Source organism: Pipistrellus kuhlii, unplaced genomic scaffold (assembly GCF_014108245.1).
Source record: "Pipistrellus kuhlii isolate mPipKuh1 unplaced genomic scaffold, mPipKuh1.p scaffold_m20_p_112, whole genome shotgun sequence".
Lineage (NCBI taxonomy): Eukaryota > Metazoa > Chordata > Mammalia > Chiroptera > Vespertilionidae > Pipistrellus > Pipistrellus kuhlii.
The window spans coordinates 392,113-404,426 of NW_023425419.1; the positions used below are offsets into that span (position 1 = coordinate 392,113).

A 12,314-nucleotide genomic window follows, 5' to 3' on the forward strand; every position below is an offset into this window, starting at 1 on the left:
CCTCTTGGGGGCATGCAGAAGGCAGCCGATCCGATTCTCTCTCAACTCCCTTCCTCAATAAAAATATATATTAAAAAAACGAATATAAACGAGAACCCTGCCCTCCACGCAGGGTCAGACCACGTGACCGACCGATCTGCCGCACGGCGGTCCCCACTGCGCAGCGGCCGGGTGGGCTCAGGGGCCGGCGTCGGCTCCGGCAGGCGGTGCTGTGATGGACGAGGCTGGCCAGGCACCCCGGTGCACCCCAGCTTCAGGTGCGCCATCACGCACGACTGCGGACAGAGGAAAATCCTGATACGGAGTATCAGGATCTGCAGATCGGGCGGGACGGACCTGCACACGCTGCGGCCGCGAAGGAAACGCTCCGTGTGTTTTGTTTTCTTTTAAAATATATTTTATTGATTTTTCACAGAGAGGAAGAGAGAGGGATAGAGTTAGAAACATCGATGAGAATCATCGATCAGCTGCCTCTTGCACGCCCCCTACTGGGGATGTGCCCGCAACCAAGGTCCATGCCCTTGACCGGAATCGAACCCGGGACCCTTCAGTCTGCAGGCAGCTCTATCCCATGAGCCACACCGGTTTCAGCATCTTCGTGTTTTTAAAGACTCCGTAGCCAGCCACTCACTGGGCCCGGGTTTCCTGTTCCGGGACCTTCCACAGGCGTGCTCACAGGGTCCTTCACACACGTCGAGGGGAGGGACAGAGGAGGCTTCTCCGGGCCTGGTCACCTCCCTGGGCTCCCCGCGCTCAAGCGTCTTAGCAGGATCTCTGGCTCGTGGAGGACGGCCGGGCTGGGGAGGATGATCGGGGCAGGGGGGACGGCGGGGGCGGGAGCAGTGGGGGCGGGGACGGGAGCAGCGGGGGCGGGGGGCAGGGGCGGGAGCAGCGGGGCTCCCGGAAGCTTCCTAGGCGTGCCCGCCAACAATTAAAAGCGAGTAGAGCCCGGCTGACGTGGCTCAGGGGCTGAGTGTTGACCTCTGACCCAAGAGGTCAGGGTTCGATCCCGGTCAGGACACAGGCCCGGGTTTGGGCTCCCCGGAGTGTGGGGCGTGCAGGAGGCAGCTGCTCCGTGATTCTCTCTCCACTGGCGTTTCTCTCCCGCGGACCTCAGTAAGATAAACAAATAGAAGGGTGAAGAGGAATGTGACAGCTCCGGGTCCAGGTGTGCCCGCACCCATGACGCCCGGGGCTCAGGCGGGGAGTGCAGCCCCAGACCAGGATGCTGTCACGGTTACGCACACAGACGGAACTCCAGCACATACCTCATCAAGCTCACCAAGATGTGGGCCACTCTCGGCCCCATGAGAACCGGCGTGGATCCTCACCTTGTCCCTGTCCCAGAAGCCAGGCCCAGGGCAGCCCCCGGGGCACTCTGTCCCCCTCCCCCTGTCTGCGTTGCTCGGGACGGGCTTTGTGGCCGACCCAGCGGTCTCCTGGGACCTGCGGGCAGGGAGGGGTTCACTTGAGGGTCAAGGGTACAGAGGACGATGGCCTGGGAACCCAACAGCCGAGTCAGGAAGTAACAGGAGCTGAACCCCGTGGCCGGTGCGGTCTGAGGACTCCCCAGGCGAAGGGCGAGCGACCTGCGTGGGTGCTGCCCGCAGCTCTCCGCGAGGAAAGGAGAGCCACGCTTCCCCACGGTGGCGGGGGCAGGAAGGCGAGGACTGGCCTCGGCTCTGTGTCCGGAGCCTGCGGCGTCGCCTGGAACTGCCACGGGCTCCGGCTCCAGCCTGCTGCCTGCACCTCCCGGGCCCTGGGGCCGATCCCTCACAGGAAGTCTCTCCTATGGCTCTGATGTAACCGCGTCCATTCAAAACACCCCTCTCCACAGGGGATGCGTCCCAAGACCCCCTCCCTGTGGGTGCCTGAAGCCGCTGCGGGACGTCATGTCACTGGGACCCACGGCTGACGGCGCGGGGTTACTGGTAAAGGCTCTTAATTACCACGGAAAGCTGCAAAGACATTTACTGATTATTGAGACTTATAGCCCTGCCCTTTTACATGTTTTTCAAATAAACCTGTTGTCGTGGTAACTCCATTAAAACAAGATGCAACCTGGTTTAAAGACCCCGAGAGCTAATTACAATAGTGCTTTATACTTCGTTACACTTTCTTCTGAGGAGTTCAATGCACCTCACTCATTAGCTCTCTAACCATCCTCTGAAGTCTTTAGGGAACAAAGGTTATTATACCCATTTTACAGGTGGAGACACCGAGGCACGGATGGGTTAAATGGCCTGGCCACTGGCAGCAGCTCAGCTGCGAGCAAGTCTGGGCCGGGCCAGGCCTGCCCTTTTCCTTCCTGTCTCCACTCAGGAGACCCGTTCTGGTTGTGAAAACCCGCACCCCGAAAGCCTGCTGGTCTGGGGGTGTGGTCTGGGCTCCAGACTGCAGTCCCTGTCTGCAGACACGGCCGCCGGGCCCGAACGCTGCCGGGTTCCCCAGGGGAGAGAGGCAGTGCCGGAGGTCCCGAGGGTGGGACCTGCCACTCCCCGGGGACTCTGCCTGCAGAGCCCACACCCACGGGCCTTGGTGTCCACGGCGAGATCCAACCCGATGCTCCCGGAGTGGTGGGGCCGCGCGGGAGCCGGCTGGCACCAACCTGCTCCGCCTCCACCACCAGAGTCTGACCCTCCCTGCCGGCCCCGTGGCCAACAGGCTGCTCCTGGGCACCCAGGCAAACCGCCCAGGCCCTGTGCTGGCCCCGTGGTCCTCAGAGCAGGCCCAGGTGAGCGGTGGCGGCTGTGAGGACAGAGTTCTGGCCCCACCTCCGAGCCACTGCGTCAGGGGGCTCACACGCCTCTGGGCCTCTCTGACCAGAATGTTCCTCCCCCGGGCATCCCAGCTGACGTCCTTCCTGCCTCCCCGCCTCTTCTCAGTGCCGCTGTCCCAGGGCCCTCCTGACCCAGCCTGGGGCCCGGGACAAACGGGTGTCCCAGGGGGAGCACGCAGCCTACAGCGAACACAGGAAGTGAGGTCCAGAGCCTGGACCTTTTGCCCTGCAGGGACAGTGGGCGAGGGATCCCAGCGGGCCCTGCGCTGCCCTTTCAGGAGCCCCCCCAACAGAAGCCCCAGACACCCCTCCTCACTGAAGGACAGGCGAGCGGAGGGGCGTGCAGGGTGGGAGCTGCTGCGACACCGTGTCTCACTCCCGGAGCCTCCGCCTGCGCCAGCGGCTCCTCAGGTGCAGCCTCAGGCCGCCCTCGCCGAAGGGAGGAAGTGAGACTCAAGGCAAATAAGCAGGCGGAGTTCACACACTGGGTAGGCCACCGGCTCCCCTGGCCAGGCTGCTGGCTGCCAGCGCCCCAGGGCCCAGATGGATGGCCCCCCGGGACTGGGTGGTGCTGAGGCCCAGACCTGAACCCCTCTGCAGCCTGCACTCCGCTGCTGGGCACCTCGGGGGGCCCCAGAAGGGAGGGGCCTGGGAGCGGGCACAGGAGCGAAGGGCCGAGCCCAGGAAAGGCCTGGAGCGCTGGGCCCGGGAAGCCGGGGCCTCGGCCTGAGGAAGCCAGGGCGGCGGGTGCTCTGGGAGAGGAGTGCATGGGGCGCGGGAGACGGGACCAGACGCCGGAGGAGGAAGCAGCCAGCACCAGGCTGAGTGGGCGGAGGCCGTGGGGGATAAAGGTCTTTCTGGTACTGTCTTCGCGCGCGCGCGCACACACACACATACACACACACCCCTTCATACTGCACAGACACTGACATACACTTTGTGGGGGGGAAAATCTACATTTCAGACCACAGACTGGACGTGGGAGCCACGCTGGCCCTGCTGTGGAGCCAGCCGGTCTGCACGAAGAGCAGAGACAGGACCGGAGGGGAAGAAGCTGAGAGCAGACGGAGGAATGGGGACCTGGGCCCAGGGCCGAGGCAGCTGCAGCTTCGCAGCCTGTTGGCCAGTGAACAGACTCCAGCTTCCCAGTCGGATTCTGTCACCAACCACCCGCTGCCTCCCAGGGGCACGGAGTCACACCAACACCCAAGAAACAGGAACCAACGCCAATGCTCAGGTGAGCTCATGGAAAGGGTCTGTTTGAAGAAGCCGTTCATACACAGTGTTTATTTTTATAAATGTGTTCTCCAGCCATTTCTCTCTGTGCGGGGGAGAAACATAAAAAAGTCTGAATGTAAGCTTGAACTGAGTATAAAAGAATACAAGTAAGCTTCTATTTCTTGTTTTAGGTTATTACATATTTTATATTCTCTTGGTATAAAAATATTTTTTAAAATCCCACACTGATATATAGACCAGCAGCACACCTACCAGCACACACACACACACACACACACACCCCACCAAGGCTGCACAGGAGCAGACCACACGTGCTTCTGGGGGGTCCGCGGGGAGAGGGGGGCCTGGGAGAGGAGCGCAGGGACACGCTCAGCCTCACTGTCAGCACAGGCCCCCAGGCCTGGCTCCCGTTTCACCGGTGAGACACCATCCCCCGGTCCTCTTGATTGGCATGATTGACGGGGGGAGGCACCGCTCTGGCCCAGACGGCGGGGGACACGTTGTCAGTCTTGGCCGTGGAGGTGGGAGTGGACACCGGCTCCCGATGGCCAGCGGGCGGAGCTGCTGAGTCCGGTGCGGGCCTCAGGGCTCAGGGGAAGGGCCGTCCTCGCTTGCGCCGGGACTTGAGGTGGCCGGCGGGGCGGCGCAGCGCCTTCCTCTCCTGCCGGTGCATCTTCTCGGCCGCCTGCTGCTGCTTCTGCTGCTCCGACTGGAGGAGAAAACCACATGAGAGGGAGAGAGAAAAGGCCCACAGCCCCTGGTCTCCATCTTGGGGCGGGACAGGCGCTGACAGAGCCCCGAGCCCGGAGCGACAAAGCACAGGCCTGGCGCTGCACCCGCACGGCGCTGCCGGCCGTCCCCCCCGCCCCCCCCCCCGAAGGGACCACCCTGGGAAGAGGCACCTCCAGGAGCCGGCACCGCGCAGAGGCCGCCGACTTGCTCTTCTGTTCACAGGCCGGACCACGGCTCACTCACCCCGTCTTCAGACACCCAGACTCCGGTCCCTAACTGAGTGTGACCCCGCCTCAACGGAGCTCACCTTCACAGTGTGAGATGACGAACGCTAACTAAAAAGTTCCTACCATATGGCAAGGCTGATGCCACCCGAGAGCCTCAAAGGACCAGAGGCCAGCGGATACGCAGGCGTCTTCAAACTACGGCCCGCGGGCCACATGCGGCCGGCAGAGGAGTCTGATCCGGCCCGCCAGGTTTTTTGGGCAGTGAGCGCAGCCGAGGTGTTACAGTAGGAATTAGTAGTTCATATAGTCCGGCCCTCCAGCTCTCTGAGGGACCGTGATCTGGCCCCCACTTTAAAAAGTTTGAGGACCCCTGGATAGAGGATCTGAACAGACATTTCTCCAAAGAAAACACACACATGGCCAGTCAGACATACACAATGCTGCACGCTGACAGCCATGGGAGACGCACATTAACAGACAACAGACATGACGACTATGGAAAAGACGACCACACACGTGCAGCGAGCCGAGGAGACCTGGCCCTCTGCGCACGGCTGCCAGGTGTGCAGATGGGCCGGCGCCTTGGAGAACAGCCGGCAGCTCCTCGGAAAGTTCTTAGTCACAACTCCACCCCAGGTACACCCCAAGGCCAACGACAACACAGTCCACACAACACCTTCTACCCAAGTCCCATGGCAGCATTATTCCTCACAGGCAGGAATGTCCCAGCCCTAAAGGAGTGGCGTTCCGCTCCAGCCGCCACGTGGGCCCCGAAGGAGTGGCGAGAGCCGCCGGCGCCAGAGGAAGCACCGGTGACTCCACTCATAGGAGATGTCCGAGCAGACAGACCCACAGACAGGAGAGAGCAGTGGCTGCCCTGAGTTTCCTTCTGGGGTGATGAGGATGAGCTGGAATCGGGTAATGCTGATGATCACACAGTGTAAACCCTGACCTGATTACTGTAAAAGGGTGAATTTTAAGGATTCTGAAGGACATCTCAATTTTTAAAAATCAGAGGTAGAATCTTTGACATCCTTTCCCACTTGATAACAAGATATATTAAGGGAAATCTACTGAATGAGAAAAATGTTTGGAAAAATAAGACACCTAGTTTTACTCGTTAGTTAACAGCCTGTACGGAAGCCTGCTCCTCCTGATGCGTGCCGGCCTCAAGTGTGACCCTGAAGACGGGCTCTCACGAACCTGAGGACAGGACCCACACACGCATCCCCTCTGAACTGCACCCCTGGCAGCTGCGCGGCGCTGCCACCACGGCTCCCTCGCCCTCCTCGGTCCTGAAAGCCACAAAACGTCCCCGCTTCCTTCCCCACGGCCTGGGGGCCAGGACTTCTCTGCTCCGCACGCTGCTCTCGGGTCCCGTGGCCCAGAAACCAGCAGAGCCCACCTCGGTCACCAGGACCCTAGGCAATTGCCTGGCTCTGCCTATGCTCGGGGAGGCAGGCACGGGCCCCCACGCACTCTGCCGCCAGGTGCCCGTGGGTCAAGAAGTGACACCAGCAAACGACTCACCCTCTTCAGCGTGAATGTCAGCTGCTTGCTGCCCACCGTGGTGTCGGACACACTCAACGTCCCGTTCTTTGCTTCCAGTTTCAGCCGATCTTCTAAGGTTTTGCTATGAGGGATGTGAGAGATGCACAGTAATTAGCACTGTTGTGATCTGCCAGTCAAAGCAGATTTAAATTAGGGATGGTCACCTGAGGATAAGCCTGTTCCAGGGGGCAATGAGGGCAAGAATGGAGGCCACCCCGCATGCTCAGACACACAGTGACGGCGGCTAGAGACCCTCCCATTTAACATGTTAAGGTCAAAGGCTGCCGTTTCTCTTCCTGACTCCTGTTTGTGACCTGTGTGATGGGCAGTGGCCTTCTGCAGGGGCTAGGAGGTGAGTACTTCAGCCTCACGTGCCCAGAGGACAGAACACCAGGGCCCCCCGCGTCCCCCGCAGAGCAGCCGGGAGCGCCTTGCCTGCCCTCCTGGGGTCAGCTGGGGCCACTCACCAGCCACATGGGAACGGCCTGACCATGAACCGCCTGTTTCCAGAGAAAAGCAACGAGGCCCCGAAGCCCTCGGACCCGCCCTGGGCATGGCCCTCTCCGGCGCCTTTCCACTTCCCACCGGAACGCCTGCCCGGCCCACGGGCCCCGCCTGCCATCTCCTCCCCGCTCTATGCCCAGACTTCTCCTGGGCCTCCGCCATGGTGCCTGCGCTGCACTTCCCTCCCTCTGCCTACGGAACCCTCCTGCCACCCCTACAATCCAGAAGAGAACCTGAATTCTGTGCTAATTACACAACATCCACATCTTCCCCACGGCCTCTTGGCCAGGACTTCTCCGCTCTGCATGCTGCTCTCAGGTCCCAGTGGCCCAGAAGCCAGCAGTGCGTGTCGTCACAATGCTTTACTGGGAAAATGAAAACACTGCCCTTTTTGTTTACTTGGTTTTCAGGGGAAATGGAATTAAGCCTACAGATAGACACCCTAACTAACTTAACATCAGCACTAATCCGTCTGGAGGAAAGGCTAAAGCAACACCCTCACCCCCATGATGAACCTGGAAGGGGGGAGGGGGAAGGAGAGACTATGGCTTTGTTGTCTGTTCTGCTCCCTCCTCCAAACAGAGAAAATGCACTTCCCTTCCCAGCCTCAGCACCGGCCGGAAGGTGCATGTCCCTCTACAGTCAGTCCTGAGCAGGGGTGGGCTGGGGGCTGTGTGGAAGGCTCTTCCTGTGGAGTCCGAGCTCTGAGAATGCCCGAGTGCCGCTCGGCTCCTGCGGGGCCCCGAGGCGGGTGCTCTGGGACAGCCCGAGCCCGTCCGAGTCCGCCCGGCGAGCGCTCCGGCTCCGGCAGCCGTCACCCCTGACCTGCCGTCTCGGTCCAGGGGGAGACGCGGTGGTGAGGGTAAGGCGGCCCTCCTTCCTAGCGAGCACGCCGTAAGAGGCACTTTAAAGCACCTTTCATCTTTCCAGTCCTTTACAGTCTCATTCATCCTTTCGTCATCCCGAGAAGGAAGTACTTATCCTTTTTCTTTTTGTTTTTTACATAAAAAAAGATTTTACTCACAATTTTAAAAGAAAATAAACACCGAAGAATTGACAATTTACACCAGATATACCACCTTCAGTATTTCAGGATTATAACCCTTATTTAGAAAAATAAAATAACTCCTCTGAACTCAGGAAAAAAGGAAGAGGGGAAAGCCAGTGACATTTATAGCCCAAAGTGGAGAAGTGATTTCTCTTTACATTGGGGACTGCACAGGCCAGGCCTCTATCCGCTGATCCCAGTGAGCTTTCTCGTTAAACGCTGGCTCTTGGGCGACCTTAGCCTTTCCCTCAGACTCCCGCTCTGTGGTCACTCTCTGCAGGTCAGTGAAGGCCCTGTCTCTCCCAGGCTCCGCCCGCCGGAGCAGGGCATGTGCTGTGTGAGTGAGGAGGCTCACGGCTTTTTGTGATTGCTTGTGGAAGTCGAGCCGTTTCTTCCTGTCCCTGATCATAACGAAGGAAGGTCTTGTCTCTCTCAGAGGTAAGATATTACATCTTGGTATTACCCTGAATTTGTGCCAAATGACGCTATTTTCCCAGCATGCACTTAAGTCTTCACTGTCTCTTGTCTTCAAAAGCGCTACATCAGTTTGTGCCTGGCAAGATGGAGACGGGCGCCCTCACTCTCAGGTCTTCTTCCGATCATCTTCCTCCTGTAGCAATTTCCTCTGCTTCTAAAGCCTTGACAAAGGAATCAACTCTGCAAGATTTATTTTGTGCTTTTTCAGTCTCTAAAACTGTAGATCTAAGTCTTTTTGCTGTACCTTCCACTATTAGTACGTTATTTTGCTGGCAGTGAATTCAGCCAGGCTCCCTGTGGCTTCCTGTGCTCCTTGCGTATGACATTGCAGGTCGGCTACACTGGAAGCGGTTCAGGCCGAGTGCTGAGCGGTGTGGAGCAGGTGCACGCAGCCCCAGCCGCCCGTGTCCCTCACGCTGCTGCTCCATGTCCTTCAAACTCTTGGTTCCTTCAGGTTCCTTGCTAAGGTGTCCACCCCAAAACTTGTCTCTTTTCTAGTTGCTCTGCTAGTTGGTCCATTTTAATCAATTTTACCAAGATGCTCACGTGGCTCGCTAAACTGTCTATCTGACTGCCACCCCCTCGTTCTCCAGGAGTTCCCAACACATTCTTCCAAGCCGCGCTGTGTCTGTCGGAGGTCTCCCACCTGTGATTCAGTGGAGAGAGGATTTATGCTGATTTCTCTCTTCTTGTTCTAGCGGAGAGTCTCCTGGTGTTTCAGTATCAGAAACTGGAGTCCCCAGACCAAACTCACGTTCTTGCTGGTAACCTGGAGCTCCAGTCCATCCTCGCAGCTCCCCAGCCGTCCTTCCGGGGCTCACCTTACCGGCGGCACAGGGAGGGAGATGCTACGGGACCTGCCCCAGGCGACGCAGGGTTCAAGTTTAAGCCCCGGGTTCCAGGGCGAGGGCCTCTGGTTCCCAGGCTGTGTCAGGCCACACTTTACTTATCAAGCTTTGCTCAGGAAATGTGTCCAGTGAGGATTCTAGAGGACAAGCTTCCACATGACAAATGGCATGAGATTACGACTGACTTTGGCTTTAAAACACACACACAATAATTCTAAAGAGAAGCGTAACTGACTCGCCTCGCGCGAACTGTCAGCTCAGCAGGTCCTCGCCCGCTCATTTCCGCTGTTTCTCAGAGCCATCACCTCCAGCCTCAGCGGTAACGGGGATGGGGAGGAACGTCGGAGCCACGGAGACAAGGTGGCAACAGAGCACACTAATTTGGGAAGAAAAAGGCTTTTCAAGTAAGTGGTGGGCAATTACTCCTCCTTCCAGAATGACCTAGCTCCTCTGCGGCAGGCACACGTCCTGTTCTCTCCCCACGTCCTCGCACTGCGCGCCTGCAGGGACTTGTCTGTCTGCAGGGGGAGAGACAGGCGTGGGGCCGTGGCAGGAGATCAGACACAGGCCAGCGAGCAGCCTGCTCCATGAAAGCCTGCGAGTCAGCGTGCAGACGGCTGCTGCCTCCGTGAGCTCAGAGAAGACGGGAAGCAGACAGACCCGGAAAGCGGCTACTGGGACAGAATGGCGCGCCTCCCGCCCATGTCTCCCCTTTCCCCCTTCCCTCCCCCCCTCTCCCTGGCGCTGCTGCCCTCCCACCCAGGCTTCAGTCTGCTGGCTGCGGGCTCCCCTGGAGCTGATAGAATTTCAGAGGGAAATCTCACTGTCACAGATAGACAATCACCCCCCTAATGTGTGGGGACTGCCAAGAAGACAGAGATGGGCTTCAGAAGGCTGAAAGTGAGAAGAGTTACTCGGGGCAGGACGGGGCAGGCACGGGGAGGAACTAAATTATCAGAGGGCTGCATTAAAGGAGAAATGTGGGCACGAATTACAAAGGAAAACCGAATGAGATATTGATCAGAGCCCAGGACAGCGGGACGACGTGCAGGCTTTAGGCATACACGCACTATTTCTTTGATTAAAACTGTGATGAACAATAATGCTCAACTGAGAGATTTTAAATCACTGTGCGTGAGAATGGACTGGAGGAGTGGGAGATAGGCACAAAGGCATTTAGAAAGGCGAAATTGACTCAAAATAAAAGCATCACCCTCTGTAGCTACATCGCAGGGAAGGGAGAAACGGACCCACAGATAAGCGGTGAATGTTAAGCACTGTGAAGTGTAAGTGCTTGTTTTAGGTACCGTGCAGCATCTCTATGACAGACACGCACATGTGCTGTGAGTCACTGGGAACTCTCTCCATGCTCTCAGCTCGCAGAGGTTGTGTCAGAGCCCCCACCTCACGGATGCTGACTCCTCAGCTATCAGCGTGGGCAAGTCTGTGAAGATTCCTACTGAACAAGTGTGTGCTGCTTTTACTCCGTAGCACGCACATCCTGGGGTGGAGTGGAATAGCTCTGGTCCTCACTTAGCTGGCACACCTTCCCTGGCTCCCAATGCTGGGCACACAGTGGCTCCCGGGAATCTCAGAGATTTCTCCGCATCGATGACTGAGGTGTCGGATTCCATGTGACAGGGGCTTTGACACAACTTACGCAGCCTATAGGGGTAAGCCTTACTGAAATCCTAATTTTTCACAATAACCTATAGTTAAGAGGCAAGGAATGTCACCCCCATGGCCACTGTACAGAAGACTGATCGGGGGCTTGGGGGAAAACAAGGGCCCCAGGAGCGTGGTTCGCAGCATAAGCACGTCCAAGCACACGCTTACCAGCAGCGAGGCCTGCCTCTCACTGCCTGCACATGCCCCTCCAGCGGCTGAGAGAGAATCACCATGGGACCGGGCTCCCGGGGCCCGCGGCGCTCCCCCCCGTAACCGAAGCCTGGGGGCCACGCTGAGGGCTCGTGCCCGGGGAAGCGAGGCCCTGCAGCCGGCGCGGAGCGTGCACTCACTTCCTCAGCCTCTGCCTGGTGGCGGAGTCCTTGAAGCTCCTGAACTCCTCGCCGGCTTTGATCTCATAGAACTGGGGCCTGAGGACCGTCTGCTGGTCCTCCCTGAGCCGCTCCTGCCGCCTCGCCCTCTCCTCCTGCTGCAGCAGCCGCCGCTGCTTCCTGACCTCGTCGACCCAGCCCTTCTCATCATCGGAGCTCTCAGAGCTTTCCGCATCGCTGGGCCTTCCTTCCAGCTCTTCCTCCTCTTCCTGAAAGTAAAAATAGTCAGCAGCAGCCCCCGTCCCAGCCAAACCCGGCCCGCTCTTGCTTTTAAATAGCACTGGCCCCTCGGAGTACGTGACAGTGCCCGCATCGGGAAAGTGCCCGGAACGGCCACGTGCACGCCAGAGCCACAGGTCACACACACACACACACACACACACACACGCACGCACGCACGCGCGCACACACACACACACACACACACACACACACGCGCGCGCGCGCGCGCGCACGCGCACGCGCACACTCTCAGCCAGCCCCGCGGAGCACAGAGACCGTCACCCGACAAAAGCATGGCAACACGGGAAACAGGACACGACCTTTTGAGGAGCTTCTTGTTGCTCTAAGAGTCTCAGTTTCTTCTTCCTCTTTTCACTAATTTTTGAAACAAGTGGATTCAAAAGCCTGAATTCTTCACTCTCTTCGTCTACTTGGAAGTCAGGGTTCTCAAACATAACTTTGAACCGATCGTCGGTGAGAATGTTAGGAAGGTTCTGTGAAAAGAACAGAAACATTTAAAGTTAATACCTGAAGAGTCTGACCAGAAAGATGGCTTTAACACGTTTCACTCAACTATAAACTAATAAGCTGCCTGAGGCATAACTCAGCAAATCATTGTGCCATTTTCCA

The 12,314-nt window shown here is 58.3% G+C and overlaps 1 protein-coding gene across 2 annotated transcripts in view; it reads right to left on the minus strand.

Annotated features, from left to right (window-relative positions):
• Positions 1-4,042: 4,042 nt before the first annotated feature.
• The window catches only part of NOL10 (nucleolar protein 10), a 67,544-nt gene continuing 59,272 nt past the window's right edge, over positions 4,043-12,314 (minus strand). For both annotated transcript variants that reach the window (XM_036432568.2, XM_045579749.1), the window contains 4 exons: positions 12,005-12,178; positions 11,424-11,671; positions 6,508-6,610; positions 4,043-4,727 (listed from right to left, as the gene is read on the minus strand). In XM_036432568.2, the coding sequence (XP_036288461.1) occupies positions 4,608-4,727; positions 6,508-6,610; positions 11,424-11,671; positions 12,005-12,178 (645 nt within the window). In that variant the 3' untranslated portion in view covers positions 4,043-4,607. The remainder of the gene's footprint in view (positions 4,728-6,507; positions 6,611-11,423; positions 11,672-12,004; positions 12,179-12,314) is intronic.